Raw genomic sequence first — 26,966 nt, forward strand, 5'->3', positions numbered from 1 at the left:
TTTGACCTCTGAAATTAAACTCCAAGGATTCTCATCTGTCATAGTTAATCCATTATTTATCCTGAACCAGTTTTGTTTAGGTAGATTCCTTCCCCTGAAGACGTTAAATATTTTAAACTACTTTCCCATTTTGGACATTTTCTAGTTTGATAACCTGAAATAAAATGAATCTGTACTTTTTCCAGCGCTGTATATAGTATTTGGACATATGGGAAAGAAAAGGGATGTTTTGACACCCACACGTCCTTCCAAACAGTCCGACCTTCACAAAGCTCTGTTGTTGATGCCAACAGTGTTCTCCTTGTTTCAAACCTGTTTATTCCACTTCTAAAGCATTTTCAGGGGGTTGTGCTGGTGATAATTTTGAAAGGAAAAGCACTAGAATGATGAGGCGTGCTGCCTTGTCAGTGGGATGTCATTCTTAAAATATGCCCATTATAGCTGCTTCTAAATCAGGCAATGTTTCCCAGATGCTTGTTGCGCAATGACTCGCGCTGCAGTGCACGGACACATTTTGACATGTTTATTTCTCTCCAGTAGCTTGAGTGTGACGTCTCATCTGTTGGCCGCCTCTCAGATATGTGCTGTGTGTGCTGGTGAGGTTCAGAGATCAGATATCCGTGCAGCTGAGGAGCGAGGACTGGCGCACCAACAACATGAAAGACAGAAGAGAAAGTTTTCCCCTGTGGAAAACTTTGCTGGTGGGGATGTCTGTGCTGCTGCTGCTGCTGCTGGGCTGTGCAGGTTTGGTTCTGCTGTGGGTTCAGCACAGGGAGCTGGCAGAGGAGCTGGTCAGGCTGGAGTCCCAGATGCAGGAGTTGGCACAGTGCTGCAGGCGGCAAGCAGGACTGCTGCCAGATGAACTCGGAGAGACTGGAGAGCTGAGGAAACTCCGGCGCAGCAGACGGAACCAGGAGGGAGAGCAGGACAAGATGATGCTGGTCACATACTCTGTGGTTCCTGTAAGATAACTCACTGCTTGCACATTGAGCCTTGTCTACTTACTGTTTAATGTTTATCTATTTTACACACAGACAACATTTCATTAACATTTTAAACACGTGGGACAAGGATATAGTAAAAAATGCTAATGTATTGCATCATTTATCATTTAAGGGACAAAAATTCAGATTTATTAATTTCACAATGAATGTAAATAGACTAAAAAATAGAATTAGTTGCACTTTTGTTTGTGAGTGTATTACAAATAGTATGTTTTCCAAGAACAGTATGAATGTTGATGGTAATTAATTAAGATTTAACATATTATGAAATGGTAGAAAGGGAATATAATTATTAATTACGTACATGTTCAGTAATGTATTGTTCAGATCTCACTAAAACCTGGCAAATATAACAAACAATTCATAAAACCATGTCTGATATTTATGCAAACATTTTATAACTAGTATAATGTCATAATCTCATCTGGTATGTGATCAAAAGATGTTTCTGCAATTCAGTGTAAAATTCTGAATGGGACAGTTTTCCAAGAGTTTCAGCAGTTATTTCTAAGAAACATAAATGTGTCTGTGTTCCCATTTGGCAGAAGACAACTATGTGTGTTGCTTAAAGAATGCACGAGTCTGTTACAGTGATTTAGAGGGGTGTGTGTTTTAATGCTTCCCTGGATAAAACGCGGAGTGGCGGAGCATGCCCGCTGCTTTCTCAGCTCATAGCCTGAAAGACCTGGCACTTCCTCAAAGGAGAAATATACCACTTTAAAGTTGCTTTGACATGATCAATGGTTCAGTTGTTGTTTTGATCTACTTGAGTGAAAACGCTTGCAGACATAAAAGTTGTACTTAAGATTACCAATAAAAATCTACATTTCATCGGGTTTTATTGAACAAATGAAGTGTGCCAGGTTATTTTAGGAACATTATGCTTGGAAATGTTTTCGTGTTAAGATTCTGATTATCCGAATAGCAGATAATAGATAGATAATCACAGTAGATGCTCTGATTCTAATGATCGTCTTTGTTTGTTTTGTTCAGATCAAAGCCTACCTAGATCTGTGCAACAGCTCCAGAGGATTTTGTTTAATAGGTGGGAATATTTTATATTAATACACTCTTATTTCATTGCAGCTTCGTTACTTTTTAAAGCTTAACTGTTATTTTATGTCTCCCTTTTTCCAGGTCCACCTGGACCCCCAGGTAACAAACTCACACTTCAGTAAAGGAGCATCTGCGTAAAGGATCGCTGTTGCATAAATGAGTATTTTTGCGTATCAGGTGTGCCAGGCCCACCAGGACCGACGGGTGCGCCGGGCCCACATGGCAGACGAGGACGACCAGGTCAGACTCTAATCAGATCATGGAGAGAAAGCCCTTGTGTTTAACAGTAGCCCAAACAGATGAAGAAACCCAGACACCAAAGTTGTTTCCATGTTTCAAACAGTCTGTCATTGTTCGGCTGCGATTGCATAATCTGGGCATCCCACTCACTGTCTGCAGGACACTTTGTCTGCAGCTGCATGCATGTTTACTACACTCATGTGTTTGTTTGTTGCAGTTAAATAATGCAAATTGCAGAATGTTTTTATTCAACGTAAACAAGAAAAGCAGCGTGTGAACAACTTTTCTACATCCAGTGTTGACTCCCTTTTATTTTGAATCTCTAACAGAACTTGTCTTGTCCTGTCATGTTTCACAAGTTTCAGAAAGAGTAGCAGTTAACTCAGGCCCATCCTGTTTTTGTGGTTTAGACTTTTGTTATGGCAGTTTTAAATAATCATAATGTGTCAACGTATTTTAAACAGTTGGGATGTACCATGAGATGTAGATAAGTCTCTAAAAGTGAGCGACGGTTCAAAGGAGATGGATGCATTTTTCTCTCCAAGTAAATTTAAAAATCAATGAAATATAACTTGATTAAAAAAAAAGATGTTTCTGAAATAAAATTCATTTATTAAGATAAAAGAACAAACCTGACTGTGTTTAAAAATACACTGTAAAAAAACCCATCTGTGATTTACAGTAAAATACAGGCAGAATTTTACCATAGAAATAGACATTTTTTTATATTTATACTTTTTTTTTACAGTGTACTATCTCCCTAAATCAAAGAACTGTTTGCACAATCTTTAGCAGCAGCAACAACCATTATTAGCAATAATTGGCAATGAGTCATCTGCATTTCTGTAGAAGAATTTTGACCAAATGTGAACATGAAGAGCCTGTTAAAGGTCACAAAACGTCATTTCAATAGGCTTTCAATCTGGACTTTAACCATTCAGATGTGGACTTGCTGGTAATCTAGTGCCTAACCCAAAAGTGTTTGAGTTTGAAGGGAACATATTGTACAAAATTTACCCTTTTCACGTTTCTGTTCTTCCGTTTTGGTTTCTGCTGCTTCTAAAAACACACCAAACGCTTTAAAAAAGGCACCCAGCCAGGTTTTGGCAATAAGTTAATGCTTTTGGTATGTGGAAAATGAACAGTTTAAAAAAACCTCCAACATGTTACATCACCAATCAGCTGGCACTGTTACCTAAGCAACCTCGTTAAAGCCCAGGCCATCACCTAGCAATGCAAACAGAGCTCCAGCACCTTTGGTCAGCCGGTTTTACCGCTGCATGCGCTGTACAATGACTGCTGGAGAAGACAAATGTTTTGTTGTTGACTTACCATCCAGAAACCACTTGCTTGTTGGTGGTACAGAAGGCTCTACTTCTGCTTTTCAAAGATTTACAGTTGTATAATTGTGCATTTGTTTGCAGCCATTTTAACATGCTAGTCTAAATGGATGGATGGGGTTATTCAAACAGTAAAGCAGCTACGGACCATTACACCACCATGTTTGACCGTCAGTATGATGTTCTTTTTCCAAAATGTTCTGTTAGGTTTACTCCAGACTAAGTTACACTTTTGCCTCTTGAGTCCATAGAATATTTTCCCAAAAGTCTTGAAATTCATCAAGACATTTCCAGGAAGTCTCACACGGACCTTTGTGTTGTCTTTGGTCAGCAGTGGTTTTTGCCTCAGAACTCTTTTCTTATTGTTGACTCATAAACTCTGACCTTTACCGATGCCTAAATGTGATCTTGGAGTCGTTTTGATTGGCCGATGATTTACCACTGCTCCATGTTTTCTTTGCTCGTAGATAATGGCTCTCACTGTGGTTTAATTATCTGAAACAAATGTGCCTAGTCAAAGCAAAAAGTCTTAAACAAGGACCCGAGTTAATCTTGTTGCCATTCACATTGATTAGAACATTAAGGGAGAACTGTAGCAAATATTGCAGAGTGAAATTATACAACTGCAGTAAAAGATTTAAGGAGTCTATGTGTCCTAATACTGACTACTTGTTTTTGTGAAGGTCCTCCTGGTCCTCCCTGTCCTGCTTGTTGTCCGACTGAAGCAAAAAGTAGGAATCACAGAAATAAATCAAAGGGTAAGAACAGCAACAATTAAAGAAAGCAATGTGGTTCTTATTCACTCAAGAAAAGAAACAGAGAACAAATTAAACCAACACACAATTAAAAATTGATTAAGTGACACCTGCTTGGAGAAAGGCTTGGTTTAAATTTATCGGGATACATTTTTTTTTGTAATTGGCCAAAAAATTTGGATTTCTGGCTGCATTAAGAAATCAAATCAAAGTGCTGATTTGATTTAACTTGGAAATTAAATTAAATTAATTAAATTAATTAAAAATAAATTAAATTAACTTGGAAAAAAACATTAAAATGATCAAACTAAAATTTTGATGATTCCCAGTTTAATTATGATTTAAATAATTAAATTATTTCCATCATATATTTTAATGAAACATATCACCCGACATTTTTTTTTTGTCTGTAAGCTAAATTTAGATGTGTTTTATAGTTAGCTATTTTTTTCATTAGTTAATTTAAATGAATCATAAATTTCCTTTCCTGGACACCACCAACACATTCGATGAGCACAAAATACAACATCGTGGCTAAGACAGTTTTCACTAAAAAGCGTTAAGAAAGATGATTTAGATGCAAACTAAAGCATGTTTAATTTATTTCTTTACTCTCAGATCGAGTTACATCACATCCAGGCAATGAAACCAGAGACGTTCTGAATGTTACTGGACCCGTTCAGGACACAAAACGTGGTTTGTAAAAACTGACAAAGGGGAAAAAGACTGTTTGAGAAATTCAGTTATAATGTCTTAAGAATAAAATCTCATATTCTGTCTGTTTTTCTAGAATCTGTATCTTTTCATCGAGAGGTTAATGTTTCACTGAACGATACCAGAACCGAAAATGTCACACAGACACCGATTATACCAGGTAAGAAATTCGTTGTTTTCAACTTTTAATCAAACAAATTCAGCGTTGACCTTTATGTACAGTTCCTGTCAAGCTCCACACACACAGCCGTTAAATTTCTGTTTTTTGTGATGTAAAAAATGAGACCATAATAAATCCTTTCATGAACTTTTATAGTAAAAATGGGGCATGTATCCTTAAAATTAAGCAAATAAACCCCCAAAAAACAAATGTGTTAAAAGACAAAAATGTAAAACAGGAACTATGTAAAAATTTCAATAATTGAATACATTTCCAACTCCTTAAATTAATATTTTGAGATAGAATTTAAGTTTAGTAGAAATGTTAGAGAGACATTAGGGGTAGGTTGTCATCAAATCTCATTTTGACAGGTGCCACGCCCCTTTGACCTCTATTTAACCCCCCCCCCACCCCCCTCCTCCTCCTCCTCCCCCTCCTCCTCCTCCTCTCCTCCTCCTCCTCCTCCCCCTGCTCCTCCTCCTCCTCCTATTGATTTTTATCTTTTTTAAAGAGTAATACCAATACAAGAACAGTTATTTAATCAAGAAAAATGTATATAATTATATACTATGCCTACTGAAGTTTTAAATAGATTTGGAATGGAGATGTTACTTCTGATTCTGTGCCTGTGTTCAGCCTGGCCTACGACTGGGGTCTGAGCTGGGGGCTTGATCAAATATAGGTACGGCCTGTGAAATCCCTTCGGGGGGGTCGTTCTCAGTAGATCTCACTGACATATGGTCTGTGTGTTAGGTTTTTCTGTTTTCTCTCTGCTGAATTCAGAAAATGCCGTATATCTGACTTTCTTTTTAAGAGTAATACAGCACCCAACAACAGTTATTTAACCAAGTAAAATGTATTTAACCAAGTAAAAATGTATATAATTATGTAGTAAAGCCTAGTGAAGTTGAAATAGATGCCGGAGATGTTGCTTCTGATTCTGTGTCTGTGTTCAGCCAGGCCTACAACTGGAGGTCTGAGCTGCGACACGCAGGGCCTGCGAGAGAAGGAAGTAGTAGCTGCATACTTTGCAAACTTTGCAGGATGCAGACAGAATGATAAATTAGCCACCTCGGGGGGAATTCAGAGCAAGACCCTCATGAACCCTGCTGGTTCATGAGGGCAGACCAGAGCCACATCTGGTTTTTTTTTTTCTCAGTTTATCGCTCTTTGTCTAAAGAGTAATTACCTTCAGTTATCTGTGAGCGACACACGCTTTAAACACATTTGAAACCCATAGATTTTTCTGTAACACTCACTAGTGTGATACATTTCAGTAAATGTTTCTCATTTGTACATGTACTTCTTAAGAATATGTGACTGTTTGTAAGCAGGCCAATGGGAGGTTATTCAAATTAGACTTTTAACTTTCCTTGGTTAAAGAATTTGTCCAGAATTTTCCAAAATTTATCCTCGCATCATTGTAAATGCTACTTTCGTTCAATTTTTTTTCCTGCTGCTGAATCAACACTGATCTTCCCAGAGCTTCATGCTTTCTCCAAAATAGTAAACGCCGGTATAAACACATTTGAAACTCATACATTTTTCTCTGTAACACTCGCTAGTGTGAAACATGTCAGTAAAAGTTTCTCATTTGTAAATTTATTTCTTAAGAATATGTGACACTTATTAAACAGACCTTACTGAGACTACTCATATTTAAGTTTTAGCTTTCCCTAGAGTTGAAAGTTTTTTTTTCTCTCTTTCTTTCTTTATTTTTTTAACACTGCACAACTACGCTCCGACATGGTAAATTATTTTGTTACCTTTATCATTATCCACTACTTTTGTCTCTAACTTATATGCTGTATGTTTCTCGGCCCAAATGATGCTTTTTTCCCTCCATCCATCATTTTACACACTTGAGTGTGTTCAGTAACAAAATGTAGTTGTTGAATTTTCCATTACTGAAGCTTATAAATGATCAATGTAAACTTTCAGTCTGTATTCAGATAGTGAATACAATTCATATTATTTAGATTGGATGTTTTAATGCATGCACTTGGATTTCTATCGATTTATTGAATGATGGTCGTAAATATTTATCAAACTGAATGGCCATTCAGGTTTCATATAATTGTTTTAGTTTGGTTTTTGTTGCACAACTTCAATATATGCTGGCTATCAACCAACCATTCAATCAGTGATTTTTTTTCTTTTTTTTAAAATAACCCCTCTCACATCTTCTGACAACTAGCCCCAAGTTATAATAACATTAACTAAGTTTTGCTAATGGTGCACTTTACCTAAAAACAAATATTAAAAAAATAAAACACTCACTACACAGCCCTTCTCCCAGAGCTGGTCACAACATGGTGATTGTTTTTTTTTTTTACCGTTAAAATTATCTACAGCTTTTGTTCCTTGCTTCTCATGATGCTATCTGTTCACTAATGTTCACTAATGTTCACCTCTTGTAAATGATAAGCTTATTAACGAACAATATGAACCATCAGCATGCGTTAAAGAAGATCATATCAGTCAGATGAAGTAAAAATATCATGATACTCAAAGCAATCAAAAATATTGATCTGAAAGGTAATTTCTCCTTTTCAGGGAGCTTAGACTGAATGAAAGGAATTATTGAAATATACGACAAAATATTTAATTTGCAGAATTCCGATAATAGAACTTCAACTATGAATTGAAAGATTACATTGTATTTATTAACTGAAGATCACTTAATAAATCAACTGTTAATTAGTCATCATACTATGTAAATGACTAACAAAATTTGAACAAACAAGAAACTTGACTACCTCAAGGGATTTCTCACATTGGAGAATCAACTGTCTGATTTTCTTTAGCCCATTAAATTTAACCTTACCAAAGCTCTGCAGTAAAGCAAACGGGTACTTAGTTTGAAGCCTGAATCAGATGCCTTCAGCCTTCTGCTGAACCTGGACTTTGGCCGCTCTGAGTGTAAAATAAAACATCAGACTTTTTTTAAAAAAAAAGTCCAAGTGAACATCACTTAATTATCATCAACTAGTTGTTTATACTCATCTTAACCCTCCTGTTGTCCTCGGCTTATGTCGACCGAGGACAAGCCCTTAAAAAATATGTTTTTCAATTGCAGCTGCATACAGAAACTTTAATCTAACAGTCCTGCATCAGAACTATGGTGTGCACAACTCAGGGGAAGTTTAGGCTCAAGCAATCCAAATGTGAACTTTACAAAAGAAATAAAAATAACCAAACCCAGGCCTCAGGTCAGACTGACCGGAAGACTAAGGAAATCACAGCTGGACAGGCAAACAGTATGGAATGGCATCACTGATCTCCGTAAAACTGATATCTTTTCAAATTTCCCCTCCTGTTGCCCTCGGGTTGACATGACCCGAGGACAAGCCCTTATAAAACATTTTTTTAATTGCAACTGCATACAGAAACTTGAAATCTAACAGTCCTGAATCAGACCTACAGTGTTCACAACTCAGATGGAATTTTCTGCTGCAGCAATTCAAATGTGAACTTGACGAAAAAATAAGAACAACCTCCTGTTGTCTTCGGGTCAAAATGACCCGAAGACAAGAGGAGGGTTAAACCATTGGCAGGAATCTTTGGATAAAACACACAAACAATAAAAAAAAAAAAGCTTTATCAGTTAATCTATTTAAATTGAGTCCACGCAACAACTAAAAAAAAAATAAAAAAGTGAACTATATGAAAGTAGTGAGGATTTTGTGTGCTAAATGTTTAACGTTTTAACATGCCCAGCAGACACCACACCATTTCTGCTCAAGCAAACCACAAGGTTTTGAACAGGACAACTATGTCAAAAAAAAATACAAAATGAGACCGTGTATCTTTATTGTATGTAGCAAATATATTGCTGCTGGTGCTGCTGCTGCTGCTGCTGTAGGTAGAAAATAAAAGAAGTTTTGCAGAGAATAATATTCTGGATGAGTTTAAGAATATTCTTTGCCAAAATTACACAGTGTAACTACACTTGTATTTTATATGTTGCAGTAACTGAATCTTTTGAGGCAATTGGTTTGCATAAATTTAAGTAAATCCAACCTATTTTCCTGCTCTACATACTTAGCTAGCAATTCGCCAGTTAGCTTCCCAGTCTGAATTTCTGTGCAATGTCTTTATTCAGTGAACTCTTCTATCCTGTACTCCAATTCTATTCCTGAACTCCGATATTCTACATCCATTTTGTGAATGTTTTGCTTGCTTGTTGATCTTCAGCATGCTCTGAAGGCAGTATCTGGTTTCTCTTACTTTAAACCGTCCAACTTGCACCTGATTGGCACTTTAGCCTTTTGATTCCCTGTTTGATTCAATCTGTTGCTCTCTGCCTGGTGGTTGTTTCAGAAGATGAGGAAACATGGTGACTGAGGTTTACAGCCAACTAGCCAGATTATGCAGCTTTTTTTTACTAGATAGCGGTCCTAAAAAACTACATACCTTTAAAATATGAACAAATACGTACAATTCCTTAATTATTTGATTCATGGGTGATACAAGTTTGGTCATTTGGAATGCAACTCAAGGACATAGTCTTGCTCTCAGTAAATACAACTGTCATCTTTTAACCTTGTTTCTTGTCCAGTAGCAGAAATACTTACATTAAGAAGCCACAGTCCAGCAGGGTTCATGAGGGTCTTGCTCTGAATTCCCCCCGAGGTGGCTAATTTATCATTCTGTCTGCATCCTGCAAAGTTTGCAAAGTATGCAGCTACTACATTCCTTCTCTCGCAGGCCCTGCGTGTCGCAGCTCACTCCAGTTGTAGGCCTGGCTGAACACAGACACAGAAATCAGAAGCAACATCTCCGGCATCTATTTCAACTTCACTAGGCTTTACTACATAATTATATACATTTTTACTTGGTTAAATACATTTTACTTGGTTAAATAACTGTTGTTGGGTGCTGTATTACTCTTAAAAGAAAGTCAGATATACGGCATTTTCTGAATTCAGCAGAGAGAAAACAGAAAAACCTAACACACAGACCATATGTCAGTGAGATCTACTGAGAACGACCCCCCGAAGGGATTTCACAGGCCGTATATTTGATCAAGCCCCAGCTCAGACCCCAGTCGTAGGCCAGGCTGAACACAGGCACAGAATCAGAAGTAACATCTCCCATCTTTATTTAAAAGTCAGGCATAGTATATAATTATATACATTTTTCTTGATTAAATAACTGTTCTTGTATTGGTATTACTCTTTAAAAAGATAAAAATCAATAGGAGGAGGAGGAGGAGGAGGGGGAGGAGGAGGAGGAAGGGGAGGAGGAGGAGGAGGGGGAGGAGGAGGAGGAGGGGGGTGGGGGGGGGTTAAATAGAGGTCAAAGGGGCGTGGCACCTGTCAAAATGAGATTTGATGACAACCTACCCCTAATGTCTCTCTAATGTTTTATATTCATTTGGTAATTTTTAAGTCACACAGTTCTTGCAATATATCCGATAGTGACAAAATATCTTTTTCAAAGCCTTCTTGAAGTTACCCAAAAGACTTTTAGCTAAATTTAACTCAGCATGTTTGTTCAACTATTTAAAATGTTTTTATTTTCTTCTGAAGTCTTTTTTCCCCCTTTTATTTGAATGGATATTTGGACTCCTTGTGATGCTGAAAAATAAAATTCACCTCCTGTTCACCTAAAATGTATCCTTACAGCAGATGCTCTAAAGTTTTAGAACAAAACTTGACAAAAATCCCAGTTTATTCTGAAGAAAGGAACCTCAAAGCATGCTACCGCCACCACCGTGTTTTGTTGTGATGATGCTCAGTGACGTTTATGGGCCAGACATGCTTTGGAGCTTTGGCCCAAAAGTTTGGTTTCATCGGACAGAAACTTATTCTTACACAAGTATTTTGGAGATCCCAGCCCAACCTGGATGTTTTCAAACATTTATTGTGTAGCCGTCATATGTGCAGATTACAGCAGATTACTGTAACATCTTGAGCACAAATCGTACGTGTTAAAAACTTTTGCAGCTCCCTCAGTTTGTTTGTATTTTTTCTATATTTTCTTCAATTGATCACCATGCTTTCTACCATGCTGTTGAAAATTGAATGAGAAGGAGCTCCAATACTTTTTTTTCTTTGCATTTTTTTCTTTGATTTGTAAATATTACATTAGATGCAGAAAATTATTTATTACAGTTAAAATGTTTTATTTTGGGGTTTTTTTTAGCCAAGAATTGCAGATTTTTGAGAGGCACTTTATTTGTATTTAAAACGTTCCATCAAACTGTCTCCTAGTGTCTCTAGCTGTTGACTCCGGTGGAAACATTGATCCTTCAACTGGCGGCTCAGATGTCACTGATAGTACAGCAACAAGTGGTAAGGAGGTCTGATATTACACAAGTCTGCTTTTATTTCCTGCAAAGTCTGAGTCATTCACGTTTGGAGGATTTATTACAGTCATTTTCATCTAAAAAACAAATCTAATCTGGGCTGGAACTTTATGATTTAGGCCAACAACGAGAGTATATTGTGCCATCTTTGTCTGTTTTGCATTAAGTTATCCCAGTTGTGTTTTCTACAGAGTTAATTTCGCCTCGTCCAGATTATTCACCTGCACACTGGATGAACAGCAGCTCAGAAATCAGAAGAGAAACGTTAAAACATTTGACAACAGGTAAATTCTGGGACTTATTCATAACATATTTTACTCAAATTATATTTCAAATGGCTGCTATAAATTAAAAATTGGTATAAAATCAGCTATAAATTAAACAATTTAAATCTATACTGTGTTTTTATAGTGTCACCAACACCTAACGTTGACCATGATGACAAAGAAGCTTTGAACAACACGGACTTTGAGAAACTTCGTCATAGAAACTTTAAACCTGGTATTGCATTTATTTGAGTATCAAAGATGACCTTAGATAACTGTAATCCTGTTTAATTTGCATGAAAAGTAAACATCCCTTTCAGATAATCATTAACTTCTCTCTATAGAAATACCAAAACCTCATCCAGCTGGAAATATCCTGAATGGCTCAGAGTTTGAGGAACATCTAGACACAAAACGTGAGTCTGGTAAGATCCCACCACTGAGATTTATCTAAAGGTAGAACATAAAACAACAAGAACAAAAAAAAATGTTTCTTTTTTGTCAATAGAGTCAGAGCTGATTTATAAAAATGATTGGGACTCTAAAAATGTTACAGAAGTCTTTCAATTCATTAGCGATAGGTTTGACATTTTCATTGCGTTTTTATTTACTGGAACTGAAATACAATTTGTAACATTTATTTCTACATTAGATGAAGTTGGTGAAGACCAAAACAAGAACACTTTTAATGCCAGCAGGGTGCAAACGATCTACGACAGTGGTAAAGACATGACAGTGTGATTAAAAATGCCTCTGTTTTCTGTTCTGTCATTAAAGTTTTGGTTCAAATAATAAGGCATGTATTGTAATGCCTTATCAATTAAAGACTTGTGAAATATTTGATTTATAAAGTTAATATTACGTACTATATATGGTGTAAACTGCATAGACAGACTGTTTATATGAGTTTCAGACTTCACTGTTTCAATGGTACCATACTTGAATCTTGTATTTATTTTTACAGAACGACCAACACTACACTCAGATAATATCACCAGAGAGACATTTAATGTTTCTGAATATAACAATCAACAAAAAACAAGCACACATTCAGGTAATAAAACAACTTTTTTCTCTGTTTGATTGAACTAATGAAGGGATCTGTGTTACATGTCTTTTTATTAAAATTTTCTCTGCTACCAGAATCGTTTGATTATGGAGATCACACCAGGATTATCAATGATGCAGAGGATAAAAATGTCACAGATGGATGGATCAAATTATTACAAGGTCATTAACCTTCAAAACACAAACTTTTTGTGCTGAAATTTAATATCTAATTGATCATTTTCTACTACAGGAGCACTTGGTAAAATGCTAAACAGGGATGCCTTCAATGACAGCAAGGTCAACACTGAAACAACATTTAAAAGTGGTAAAATGTCTTAATTTATTTGATACAATGTACAGAATGCCATATATTTTCAATTTAATTGAATTTGACGCAAATGCGAAATTGCTAACTGGTGCACAGTAATTCCTGTTTAATTGTGGAAAATGTTCATCTTAAATAATGTAATTGCCTTTGCATGTTCATGTCAGTTCACCTATAAAACGTTACGCTCATGAAGAGTCATTGTGTACAGAGTGATATATTTAAAAACAACACAGAAACTTCAAACTGTTTTCTAAACTCTGAGACCATGATTTTCAGAAGTTACATTTAAGTCACAAAAACTGTGACCTAAATGTAAAAAGACGACCACTGAGCAGCTCCACTGCTGCTTATGCATGCTGATCAGTCACACATTTTCCTTCCACTCAACTTTCCATGAAAATGGTTAGATGGTGTGCTCTTCTTTAGCCATTACTTTTTGTATTTGATCCACCTTCTGCAGGATGTGTATTATCATGGTCCTATTTAGAATGTTTTGGGTTTTGGGTTTGTATAAGCTGTAATCGAGACTCATCGGATCAACTTAAAATATCTCATTCTGTGTGTAATGAAACCAGTTTAAATAAATAAATACATTAACTTTTCTCCAATGTGCCCATTTGAGAAATTAGGTAATTTACAATTACCTGTAAATTACCTCATTTACAGGTAATTGTTCTCTGAACTGGATCCTGATCTTTGTTTTTGTTTACAGATCCACCAATGCGAAATGCAGCTAATATCACCAGAGACTCTAATGATGTTTCTGAATTTTACAATCAGATGAAAACACAAGCTGAACCTGGTAAACCGAAAAATGTTTTCTTCCTCCTCTTAGAGTTTTTCCTGGAGGAAATGTGTTAAACTTCTTTCATTGACATTTTATTTATTACCTGAACCATTTCATAAAGGTGTTAGCAATGGGACTTTGAATGATTCAGAGGCAACAAATGCTACAGAAGGATGGGGAAACATGTTAAGTGGTGGGTGAGCTTTGTAAATAAAAAAAATGTCTACTCCTATGTATTTTATTCATATTAAAGTGGTAAAGAATTAATGTTTATATGTCATTTTCTACCGCAGATCCACTTGGCACAGATCAGAAGAAAGACACTTTGAGTGACAGAAGAGACACTAAAACAAGCGATAAAACTGGTAAAATATCCTGATATATTAGATATCAGTGCAGAATAACTAGATAAATTACATTGTAAACAAATACATGTTTATGTAGAAATTCAGTTCCTATTATTGCTATTATCCTAGATAATAGAGTATTCAGAAAACAATTTAAAACAATGGTAGCCCTTTGGTGTTCGCCTTAGTATTTATAACATAGTTGAAGTGTTGGAGCAACTCCATGATTTATAACAATTTACTGTTTCACTGTTGAGTTTATAAAACATGACAGTTTTCTACAGAGCCACAAGTAATTGTATATTTACAGAAATATATAGGTGCATTTAAATATATAAAACATTTGAAATGTCACATTATTTCTGTAAATCAATTTAATTGAACAAATTCAGTATTCGGTCATTAAATAGAATTAGTTTTCCAATCCTCTAAAGCTTGCTATTATCCCTACTGCTTGTCTACTGACCTCTTCTACACTTTTTTCCTTCCACTAAACTTTCTGCCAGCATGGTTGAATACAGTAATCAGTGAACGGCCAGCCTCTTTAGATTTCTGAACTAGAATCCCTTTTCGTTATGTAATCTTCACATTTTCAGTCAAACATTTTGGCTTCCACCAGTTTTCAGACAAAATTAACACCAATAAAAGTTTAAAATATCTTAAGACTTTGTGTAATGAGTTCAGTTATGAAATAAATTAACTTTGGGTGATGTTCTAATTTAGTAAGATGTTCCTGTATATTCATAGATGTTCTTTGATTAAACCTTATCTCTTTTTTTTTTTCTTTTTCAGTACAACCAACACGAGACTCAGCTAATGTCACCACAGATGCTTTTATTGTTTCCGGCTCTCATGAGCGTCCAGATGAAAAGATACAACCTGGTAAACCATCAAGATTTAGGTGCATTTTTCTCTGTTGCTGAGTCAGGAAACATTACGTTGAACTTCTTTCTGTTGAAATGTTTTTAGAGCCAGAGCCGACTGATGCAGGTGAAATGGTGACTGCAGAGAATTCAGAGACACCAATAAAATTATTACACGGTATTTAAACTTCAAAACCTCCTCTTCTTGCAACTTACATTCATTTTAAGATTAAATATGCAAAACAGGTTTTCTATGTCCTGTAGGTCCAGTTGATACCTTCAATGACAGCAGAGGACGGGTCATCACTGAAACAAGCAATAAAACTGGTAAAAACATCTTATAACAGTTAATATCGATGCTGATATTTGAAAAATGTAAGATATTCACGTGGAAATCTTATTTTGTCATATTTGATTTTGACATCAGAGTTGATCCAAATGTTTTTATCCCCTTTAATGTTTTGGAAATTATGGAAACTCAGAAGATAATTTTGTGTTTCACAATAATTTTATTTCTAAATAATTCATTTTCTATTCTTCTAGTGAAGGAAAATCACGTTTTCGGTTTTTAAATTTCTTTTATTTAGCATTTCATGTTGGCTGTGTATCTATTACGGTTAAACTTTGCGTTTCTTTCACAGAAACATCAACACAACATTCAGTTAAGAACACTGAAGGCACCTTAGATGTTTCTGAAAATCCTCCAAATAAAAAATTGGAATCGGGTAAAAAAACAACAAAACAACTCTAATAAATGAAGTTTTGCTTTATACACATCCATCTAAGATGTTAAGCTTTCGTATTTCACTATTTCTAGATCCATTCCCTTTTCAAGATGACAACAATGGGACTCTGAATGATTTGAATGGTGGAAATGCAACATATGTGCCATCAAAACTGTTTCCAGGTCAAACAAATGAATGATTCTATTATTAAAAATTTTTAAAAATATGCCAGGTATTTTGTTAAAATTACTCTAATTAAAGGCAATTTTAATGTTTAGCATTTATTTTTACTCCACAGGATCGAGTGAAACCAACCGAAGCAGCAAAACCTTCACTTCTGACACAGTCATGAATGAAACTAGAGTAAAAAATGGTAAAAAACAAACAAAACATAATTTATTCAGTATACTAAGCTTAAGATTCAGTGTTTACTCCTATCAATAAACAAATATTTTGAATGCAACTTTTGATTTCTTCAGAATCAACAATTGTTGATAAAAAAAATTCTCATGTTAAGAAAAATAAATGTTTATCTACATTCTAGCCATACTGAGAGGTGGATTGTGAAAACTATTAACAGCAGGAGACTGAACTGCCAATTATTTTAATGTTTTTAACACCACAAGTGCTTGTAAATGTGCAGGTTGAGGTGCATAAATGTAAAATCTCATTAAGACTGTTATTTGTTTTCTGGCATTAGTAGTCATCTCTGAGGCATAAAATCTTTATTTTACTCAGCAAAGAGAAAAGCATTTACTTTATTTCTTTTTCTGACAGCTTCACCTTCTGCTGATGACAGTCAGAGAAGAAACTCTTGGAACGGCAGCAGAAACATTGTAGACAAACCAATGAAAAGTGGTGAGAATGTGAAGTAAAAATTGTTATTATTTCTTTTAAGAATCTTATTTGAATTCTTTAGTCATTTATCATTAGTATTGTTCAGTCTGTTAAAACGTGCAGGTCAAGGAGTCTCTGCAGAGTCAGTTAGATAGGTTTCCTTTTGACCTCTCCTTGGAAAAGTTCCAGCAGGCTGTTAGTGACTAAAATAAGGCGCCAGTGTTTGTTAACAGATAACAACAGAAAGTTTAGGTAAATACAGTAAGATGGAAAAAGCCCTAAGGTCTAACAAATTTCTCCGTTGAATGTTAGAAGAGTATGAGAGAGACATTAGGGGCAGGGTTCCATCAAATCCCATTTTGACAGGTCCCCTTTGACCTAACTTCATCATCATCATCATCATCATAACCAGCTGCCTCGGGTAGAACTTCTGGTTCATGCGATTCGGTTTTCAGAATAAAGTTGTTATTAGACGCCTCTGGCGAGCATAAGCCAGGGAGTTCTTTTGTCAGAAATGGAAATCACCCGATCAGAGAGAGAGAGAGAGAGAGAGAGAGAGAGAGAGAGAGAGAGATTGATTTTTAAAAACTCATTTATTCACTCAGTGATGATACACATAACATAAACATTCACCACAATTTCAAATTAACACATTCATAAATGATAATTCAGAATTATTTAAAGTAAATAAAACACCGTCATAATCCCAAATATTTTGAAAAACATTTAGTTCATCCACATTTAAATAATATTTATACTCTAACATCACTCTTGCTCTGACCATACTCTTAAAGAGTTTTGCACAATCAGTATTTTGTTCATTATTAATTTTAAATTTCCTACTCAAATAGATTGCAAGCTTTGATTGACCAAGAAAAAAATTTAACAGTCGTCCAATTTTCTTCTTTTTTTTCCTATATAAGAAACCAAAAATAAAAGACTGTTCTGTAAAGCTTTCTCCAAATAATTTCCAAATTTTTCTTAATAATGTAAATAAATCTATTAACCTAAAACATTGTACAAAACAATGAAAGATTGTTTCTCTTAACGAACAAAAAGGACATTTATCTGACACACCAGGATTAATAATAGAAACAAAAGCATTAACTGCAATAATTCCATGCAAAATTCTCCACTGTAGATCACCAACATTTTTAGTCAATGGTGGTTTATAAAGTAATCCCCATACAGGTTTAAACTCAAAACCGACTTTGAAAAAATCTCTCCAAGGAGTATCTTTTTTATCTTTTAATTTTACTTTGTTCAAAGCCTTTACACATTTCATATATAATATCTTTCCATTCACAGAGTCCAAAAGTGTCCATTCTTTTTTATCTTTCTGTAAAAAGAGTCCAGAACATTCAAGATCTTTCAATTGTGGCTTAACACACAACTTAAAGAATGGATCAGCTTTATCAGGCGTTAAAACGCCATCAAACCATCCTTTTATGAGTCTTTTATCATCTTCTGATAACATCCGCTTAAATGTCGCCAGCATAGTGCCTACAGTTCTTAAAGAGTGAATCTCCAATCTTCGAGCCAAGGAAACAGCATCATTCATTCCAGATCCAACAAGTTCAAGCAGATGTCTCAACGTAACCACCCCTCTTTTCATCAACAGTTCAGGAATCATAACCATGTTGTCCCAAGCTGAACCCAAACGAGATCCCTTGAGCACGGGTTCACGTAACAACCAATGTAAAGATGTGGATGTCCCATCTCTCTTTGTTTCCATGAGGTTCCAAGCTTTTAACACACTCACATAAAACGGTGATAAACACTTTACACAATATTTTGAAAGGTCCATAATGAACAACATTTTACCAAAACCTAAATTACCAACTTTCGAAAAAATAAACTCTGTGACATGCCTCCACAAAACATTTTGATCACCATACAAAAAACTCTGTAAAAACTGTAACCTAAATGCTGCTTTCCGACTTTCTAAATGAATCAAACCTTGCCCTCCTTCTTCCTTTGACAAAAACAAAACACTCTGAGGGACCCAATGTAATCTGTCCCAAAAGAAATTCAAAATGATTGTCTGAAGTTTTACCAGAAGACCTGGTGGGGGTTCTAGAACAGATAAGCGGTGCCACAGAGTTGAAGTTACCAAATTATTAATAATTAGTGTACGACCTCTGTACGAGACTCGTGGCAAAAGCCAGTGCCATTTCTTTAATTTACCCTCCATCAGTTCAAGAAACCTTCCCAATTTTTCATTACTTGAAATTGATCTCCCAGATAAACACCCAAATATTTAAAACCATTTTTCGACCACTTTAATTCATCAGGTAATTTAGGTTCTTGTTTTGTCCATTTACCAACTAACAAAGCTTTACTCTTGCTCCAATTGACTTTGGATGAAGAAATTTTCCCAAAACACTCAATAATTTTGTTTAAAATAAAGACATCTGACTCTTTTGTGATTGCCACAATATCATCCGCATATGCAGAAAGTTTAAAAGGTAAAGATATTTCATTTAAATTCACCCCTGTAACTTTTTCCTGATTTGACATAACAAAGGTTCAATGCTCAAAGAATACAACATTCCTGACATTGCACAACCTTGGCGAATACCTCTCTTTACAATAAAAGGTGCACTTAAACCACCATTGACTTTCAATACACTTTCAATGCCACAATAAAGGGTTTTAATCATGGCAATGAACCCAGAGGAGAAACCAAAAGCCTTCAAACTATTCCATAAATACTGGTGCTCCACTCGATCAAATGCCTTTTCTTGGTCGATAGAAATTAGACCAAAGTTTAAATCCAATAAATTAGAGAGGTCCAAATAATCTCGAATTAAAGTTATGTTGTCTCTTATTGATCTGCCAGGGATGCAATAGGACTGATCAATATGTACAACTTGATCCATCACTTTTTTCAATCTGCATGCCAGAACCTTTGAGAAGATCTTATAGTCTGTACACAAGACTGACCGGTCTCCAGTTCCTTATTTCATAAAGATCACCCTTCTTAGGAAGAAGAGTGAGCACAGCTCTTCGACAACTAAGGGGTAACATTCCCCTTGCCACGCTGTCATTGAGGACTTCCAAGAGATCTTCAGCCAGAACAGGCCAACACGACTTATAAAACTCCACAGGCAAGCCGTCTATTCCTGGAGCTTTGCCATTTTCCATGCTCAGCAGCGCCTCCTGCAGTTCATCCAACGTTATGGCATGCTCCAAAACAACATTGTCATTGTCTGACACCTTTGGCAAGTCTTTAAGAAATTCTTCTGTTATCACAGAGTTTTCTCTGTAATCACTGGCATATAATGTTGAGAAAAAGTCCACAGCTCTTTTCCGCAGGTCAGTAGGATCCGTCAATTCTTTCCCTTCTTCAGATCTTAAGCAATGGATGAAACGATTTTGTCCATTTTTTTTCTCCAAACTGAAGAAGAATTTTGAAGGAGCATCCATTTCAGAGATACTTTGAAAACGTGAACGTACCAGAGCTCCCTGTGCTCTGACCCCAAGCATCAGCCAAAGCAGCTTTTTTTTGTTTGAGCGCCTGAATATGGCCTCGATTTTCTGTGGACTCACAAAAAACCTGAAGTTCCACAATTTCAGTCTCTAATTTTTCAATAGATTTCACCATTTCTCTTGTGACATTGTGAGTGTATTGATTACAAAACTGCTGAATTTTAATTTTACCAATATCCCACCACTGCTGTACAGATGTAAATTGACATTTCATACGTCTCCACTGTTTCCAAAAATACAAAAATCCTTTTTTAAAACAACCATCATTTAACAAAACGGTGTTAAAATGCCAATATGCACTCTTAAGTTTAAAATTATTTATAAACACATTCCCTATGATCATACAATGATCAGAAAAACCCACTGGACACATAGTGCATGATCTAAATATTTGTGACTGATGTCCAAAACAATAAAATCTATCTAACCTTGCCAAAGTTATATAATTCTCTTTATAATGAGCCCAGGAATATTGCCTTATGTTTCCATTTTTAAGACGCCATACATCAGCTAAATCATAAGTTTCAATAATACGTTTCAAAATTCTCCTTGAATGTAAATGTGGCTCCAAATGATTCCTATCTAAATCATCTATTGTACAATTAAAATCACCCCCTAAAATTAAATATTCTGTTGACCCACACTTTAAAAGTGTATTTGCCAACTCTTCTAAGAAAACACAGCGTTCACTTGGATTCACAGGAGCATATACATTTAGTAAAATCAACTTTATATTTTCATATTTAACAATAACTTTTAACAATCTTCCAGATACAACATCTTCAATTTCAATAGACACTGGAAGAAAATTTCTTGAGAAAAGAATAGCTACTCCTGCACTTAGTGAAGTTTTATGACTCAGAACAAGATTTCTATCCCATTCTTTGTTCCAATCAACTTCATTATCAACGTTGCTATGAGTCTCTTGAGCAAAAGCTATGTCAACGCCTTTAGACTTTAAAAGTTCAAAATACACAGCCTTTTTTTCACATCCCTTGCACCATTAAGGTTCAAAGATGATATTTTAAATCTACTCATAATCACATAGAAAAAGATCCAAAGAAACAAGAAAAAACAGCATCTAAACTGCTTTTTAATTTTCATATTACTTAATACGAGCTCTGACTTTTTGCACAAGTTTTCGAAGTCTATATACTTCAGTGTCCCTTAGCCCATCAGAAGTCCTTTGTCTCATTAACCATTTAACTGAGTCAACAAACAATTTTTTATTAGGAAAAAAATCATCTATGACCACATCCCGTTTCCCTTTTGTCACTTCCAAAAACCTTCTAATCTGTTCTAGACTGTAGCCATTAGTACTCTGGCCATCAGGAATAGAGGAATCAGAAGATTCTCTGTCACTATCAGAGTCACAAAAGGTCTCTGAATCACTTTCTTTCCCACTTTTTTCAAACTGACTCTTTTTAGGTTTCACCCCTTTCGGTCCTTTAGATTTTCTTTTAGTGTTTGGCACTTTGAAAACACTTTCATCATCCCTAATCAGACTTCCTTCACTGTGAACTAAATCATCAAAATCCATTTCTTCTTGTAATCCTTCAGGTGTGGTCGTTTGACTCTCTTCAGTTCTTTCAACAGAACTAATGACATCCTCAATGTCACGTTCTGCAACATTTGACAGCTTTTGCTCTCCAGTTGAAACTCCTTCCTCATCATTAATTTCTTGAGCTCCTTCCCCACCGGCAGCTACCGGGTCTCCCTCCCCAGCATCAGCCTCCGGAGCTCCGTCCCCAACTGCGCCCACTGGAGCTCCATTCACCGTATCCGCTGGTGTCATCAGCTCTGGATTTTCGTTAACCTGAACAGTCTCCTTTTGAACCTTTTCAGGGCAGTTTCGGACTGAATGTCCCTCCTGATTACATCCAAAACACCTCATCGTTTCCGTTTGTCGCAAAAATAGTATAATCAAAACCGTCAACCTTAAATTTCATCACTATGCTCAGTTCCTCAATATCATTTTTAAGAATCATAAACACTTGTCTTCTAAAAGACACAACATGTTTCAACTTCGGTGATTTGCAACCGGAAGGGAGCATTTTCATTGCTGACACGATCTGACCGTGACGTGACAATTCCTTCAGTAACACTTCGTCACTAATGAAAGGTGGCAAATTAGACAAGATGATCTTTTTGCAGGGTTTATTAAAGGGAAAACAGTAGTTTGTGTATTTCTCAAAACAATTCCCCTCTCAACTACGCTGTTCACCTTTTCAATTGAGTCCAAAAATAAAACCACTGCATTGTTCATTCTGGACGCTGCTTTCACACTTTCACATCCGACAATTTCCCCAACAGCCAAACCACACTCCTCAACCGAGAAATCCACGCCAACCGGTATTTTAATACCGTGTCTTCGTGAAAGGCTCCTAAAGCCTGCAGAACCATAACTTTTCCCGGCCATCGCACCAAGCTAAAAAGCTTGGTGCAGCCGAAAAAAAACTATCAAACACCAATAAAAACAGAATGTGTTAAAGTGCGAAAAAAAAAGTGAAACACCACTGTGAAAAGTGAAAGTTTAAACCTTTGGAAAACCTCACACTCGTCCTCCTTCCACTCCACACATGCAGCAGCAGACGCTCACGCATGCGCACTCCAGAGAGAGAGAGAGAGAGAGAGAGAGAGAGAGAGAGAGAGTAGAAACGTTAACAAAAAAAAAAAAAAAAAAAAAAAAAAAAAAAAACTCTAGTTTCAGAGCTAAAAACTAGTTATGACAAAAATAAGAAACTCTTACCGGTTCTGCCTGACTCTGAACCAGCCTGCTCCTGAACCCCCGCTATCTCCCTGAGCTCTGCGTCTATAGAACGACAGAAAATTAAGTAATTAAATAATTTTTCTGAAATCGAATATAAACAATAGTTAAATATAAAATACCGCTTATATCATATGGAAGGAAAACGCGGTCTGCGTCTTCACCCGCTGCATCTACAGAAAATAAAAACAATAAACTATTGAGATAGAAAACATTTTAAAAAAACTCTAGTTTCAGAGCTAAAAACTAGTTATAACAAAAATAAGAAACTCTTACCGGTTCTGCCTGACTCTAAAGCAGCAGCAGCAGTCTCCTGGCTCTCTGCGTCTATAGAACGACAGAAAATTAATTAATTAATTAATTAAATAATTTTCTGAAATCGAATATAAACAATAGTTAAATATAAAATACCGCTTATATCATCATAGCGAGGAAAAACGCGGTCTGCGTCTTCACCCGCTGCATCTACAGAAAATAAAAACAATAAACTATTCAGATAGAAAACATAAAAAAAAAAAAAAACTCTAGTTTCAGAGCTAAAAACTAGTTATAACAAAAATAAGAAACTCTTACCGGTTCTGACTGACTCTAAAGCAGTAGTCTCCTGTATCTCCTCTATCTCCCTGAGCTCTGCGTCTATAGAACGACAGAAAATTAATTAATTAATTAAATAATTTTCTGAAATCGAATATAAACAATAGTTAAATATAAAATACCGCTTATATCAGATGGAAGAAAAACGCGGCCTGCGGGGAATTAGGTCAAAGGGGACCTGTCAAAATGGGATTTGATGGAACCCTGCCCTAATGTCTCTCTAGTATGTACGAGGTCTTACAATGTTTTTGGTACAGAAAATTGTTCCATTAGCATCCTAATTTTTGGAAACTCCCATATTTTGAACAAGTAGATGTTTGTCAACTAAATAATTAACTGACCTTTCAGTAAGGAGAGATGCATCCTGTCCACTACTGACTGTGCATCAAACCTGTTCACCTGGCTCTGGGCCAGGGAGTGACCACATTGTATAGAGAGTCCTATATATAGTAAGAGCTTGCAGCTCCAAGTCAGAACCCATTGTAGGTACAGCTGTTGTGTTGTGGTTGCTCTGTGTTCTCCGTTTGCAAACGACTGAAATAAAGATTTTTGCTCTTTGCCATTTGCCAGAGTCTCAAGCCTGATCTGTTACTACAGATCAGATATTTTTTTCACACAAGAATTTTGTAATTTTTTTTTGCATAAATTGTTTGAAAGATACTTTTTTTCCTTTAAAACAGGTATTCATTCATTTCTCAAGCTCTTGAATGTTAAATCTAACACAGCTAAAGCATAACTTTACATTATGTTAATGTGGATTTCCATTTCTTCCCCTTCTCAGAGTCTTCCCAACGTGTCCCAGCCTACAAGAAAAACAACGAAACTGACAATGAAAAAATTACAAAAACAGGTAAAAACTATTTATTGAAATAATCTTAAATAAATAATCTTTTTCTATGCATTCTGCAAGAAAAAAACTAGACCTTTCCTAAAAGTTATAAATTTATTCATAACATATTTTACTCAGATTATATTTCAGCTGGCTGCTACTAATTAAAAATTGGTATAAATCCAGCTATAAATTAAACAATTTAAATCTACACTGTGTTTTTTTAGTGTCACCTTTTTGCATTATTTTATTTAGGTTGCAGTATTAAAGCCATCAAATGTTCAGAAAAGTCTACTAACATGCAATTCACCTACGGTGCCTGGATGTCGGATGCATCCCAGACTAATGATCGGATCTGGGTGGCAGAACATTTTTCAGGTCATATATTCAGAGTTTATTTCCTTTGATTGAAGTGTCATTCCCTGCATTAACAAAGGAACTTTTACTTCAACAGGTCGTGAATTGAAGCAGTTGAAGAACATTTCAATGCTTCCGGACACCAAGCAGAAATTTCTAGATATTGAGAAGTACTACCAAGGCTGTGGTCATGTTGTTTACAAGAATTCATTTTACTTCCACAGTGGAGGAACAAATAATCTTTTGAAGTAAGTGTTTTAATTTTAATTGCGTTTTCTTTTTCTGACTTGAACATCTTAGATTTAATGTACCATGCAAAAGTTGTCATTCATCTTGAACTCTCCTGCAACTTGTCTCTTTCAACACACATTTAACTGTTGCAAGACACCAGCCCTCAAAGCATAATCATGAGTTAAAGTGGCCTAGTCAAAGTCTGACTCTAAATTCAATCAAGAATTTGAGGCAAGACTTGAAAACTGATATTCTCCATCCAGAATGAGTCAGATATAGGTATTTTCCAAAGTAATAGACACAAAAGGCTTGCAGTTAAGTGGAGAAAAATGTAGTTATTATATAGAGTATATGGGGGAATATATACATATATTAAAAGTGTGCATGCCACACTTTTAAAATGCTCAATTTCACTTTTATGTGCTATTTTGGTTATCAAATAAAATACATAAAAATACATTGAAATGTATGGTTGAAACTTGAGAAAACATGAAAAGGTTCAAGTAGTATGAATATTTTTTTTGTAAGCCACTGTTATCTCTTTCGGCTTTCTATAATCTAACCGTTATCAAATACTTTTGTTCGACAGGTTTACCCTGAACACAAAGAATACAAGCACCCTGGAAATGCCAAACAGCAGATATAATGGCCTGAGATATCTTTTCCACAACTCAAAGACTTATTTCAAGTTTGCCGTGGATGAAAATGGACTGTGGGTCATCTTTGCCTCGTATATAGACAATAACATGATGGTGGCAAAACTCGACCCAGACGCTTTTTCTGTGCAGTCCATAATTAACACTGACTATCCTTCAGCAAAAGCAGGAAATGCTTTCATTGTGTGTGGGGTGGTGTATATTACCGATAACAGCGACAAGCGTGTGACATATGCCTTTGATTTGATGACACAGAGTCATCTGGATGCAAGTTTTGATTTAAGGGCAGGAGACGGTACCTTAGCTATGCTGTCCTATTATCCCAACAAAAGACTGTTGTACATGTGGGACAACAAAAGTGCGAGAACATGTAAGATTAAATTCAAGAATACCTAAAAAAGTCTTACAAGTTCCCTATTTTTGTAAAAGTGCTTTAAAAACAAAATCCTTCATTTTTTTCTGTCTTGCAATAAATATGACTGTTGAAATGTTGAGCTGTTTGCTGACATTAGCTCACTGATAGCGACATTAAGCACAACCAGATACTCACAAAAATGTCACAACAAGGTTTGTTGAAACTGAAAGAGTTCTTAAGCATAAACAAGATCAAATTAGAATTTGAGAAGTATTTAAAACAAAAATATGATAAAAGCACAAATGAATCAGAACAAAAATGGAGATAGATTTATAGAAGAATAGAGTAGATGTTTGTAACTGTCACATTTCTCTCCAAAAAAGGTATTGGAGTAAATGTAACTGATTAAATAGAATTCACTGTTTTTCTCTCAATGGAGACCAAAATGTTTAAACTTCAGCAGTGTGATTCTTTTTGTCCCACTTCTATAAAGACCTGATTTCTGGAGCATATAAACATCAAATAAAATAAAAAATGAAACTGTGTTTTCTTTCTTTCTGACTTCATAGTAATAGAAACATTGTTTTAGTCAAGCCTTCAGGTTTGTGCTTGTAGTAAAATGTCAAAATGTTCAAGCAGTAAGAACACTTATGCAAGGCTCTGATGTCCATTTCGTAACTGAAACAAATTTAATTCAAAATAACTCGAGCCATATTAGAAAACCATAGAAAATGTATACTACTTTTTAAACATGGTTAAAAGTCATTTCAAAAAGCTTGCACAATAAGTTACATAATTGTTTTGGATACTAATTTTTTCAAGTTGACTTAAATGCAACACTATTTCACAATCCGCTTGCAATGGCTTCTATTCCGAGGTGTTCCTGAATGCCTCAGTGAC

The 26,966-nt window shown here is 35.6% G+C and overlaps 1 protein-coding gene across 2 annotated transcripts; it reads left to right on the forward strand.

Moving 5' to 3' along the window:
• The first annotated feature begins 520 nt into the window (after nt 1-520).
• LOC129369125 (uncharacterized) lies at nt 521-26,611 on the forward strand. Of its 2 annotated transcripts, none has more exons than XM_055044505.1 (29): nt 521-962; nt 1,998-2,049; nt 2,142-2,159; nt 2,238-2,300; nt 4,324-4,398; nt 5,014-5,091; nt 5,186-5,269; nt 11,488-11,568; nt 11,774-11,866; nt 11,994-12,083; nt 12,193-12,273; nt 12,501-12,569; nt 12,813-12,902; nt 12,992-13,078; nt 13,149-13,223; nt 13,939-14,028; nt 14,135-14,206; nt 14,307-14,378; nt 15,153-15,242; nt 15,330-15,401; nt 15,488-15,550; nt 15,865-15,948; nt 16,041-16,130; nt 16,247-16,321; nt 16,726-16,806; nt 24,420-24,488; nt 24,723-24,845; nt 24,922-25,072; nt 25,645-26,611. In XM_055044505.1, the coding sequence occupies exons 1-29, from the start codon at nt 657-659 to the stop codon at nt 26,105-26,107; spliced, it is 2,937 nt and encodes a 978-aa protein (XP_054900480.1). In that variant the 5' UTR covers nt 521-656; the 3' UTR covers nt 26,108-26,611. The 2 variants fall into 2 exon arrangements, with proteins under 2 accessions (XP_054900480.1, XP_054900562.1); XM_055044587.1 differs by having other exon boundaries at nt 12,193-12,264.
• Nucleotides 26,612-26,966: the final 355 nt, after the last annotated feature.

This window comes from Poeciliopsis prolifica, unplaced genomic scaffold, assembly GCF_027474105.1.
Source record: "Poeciliopsis prolifica strain line A6 unplaced genomic scaffold, Auburn_PproV2 SCAFFOLD001, whole genome shotgun sequence".
Taxonomy (NCBI): Eukaryota; Metazoa; Chordata; class Actinopteri; order Cyprinodontiformes; family Poeciliidae; genus Poeciliopsis; species Poeciliopsis prolifica.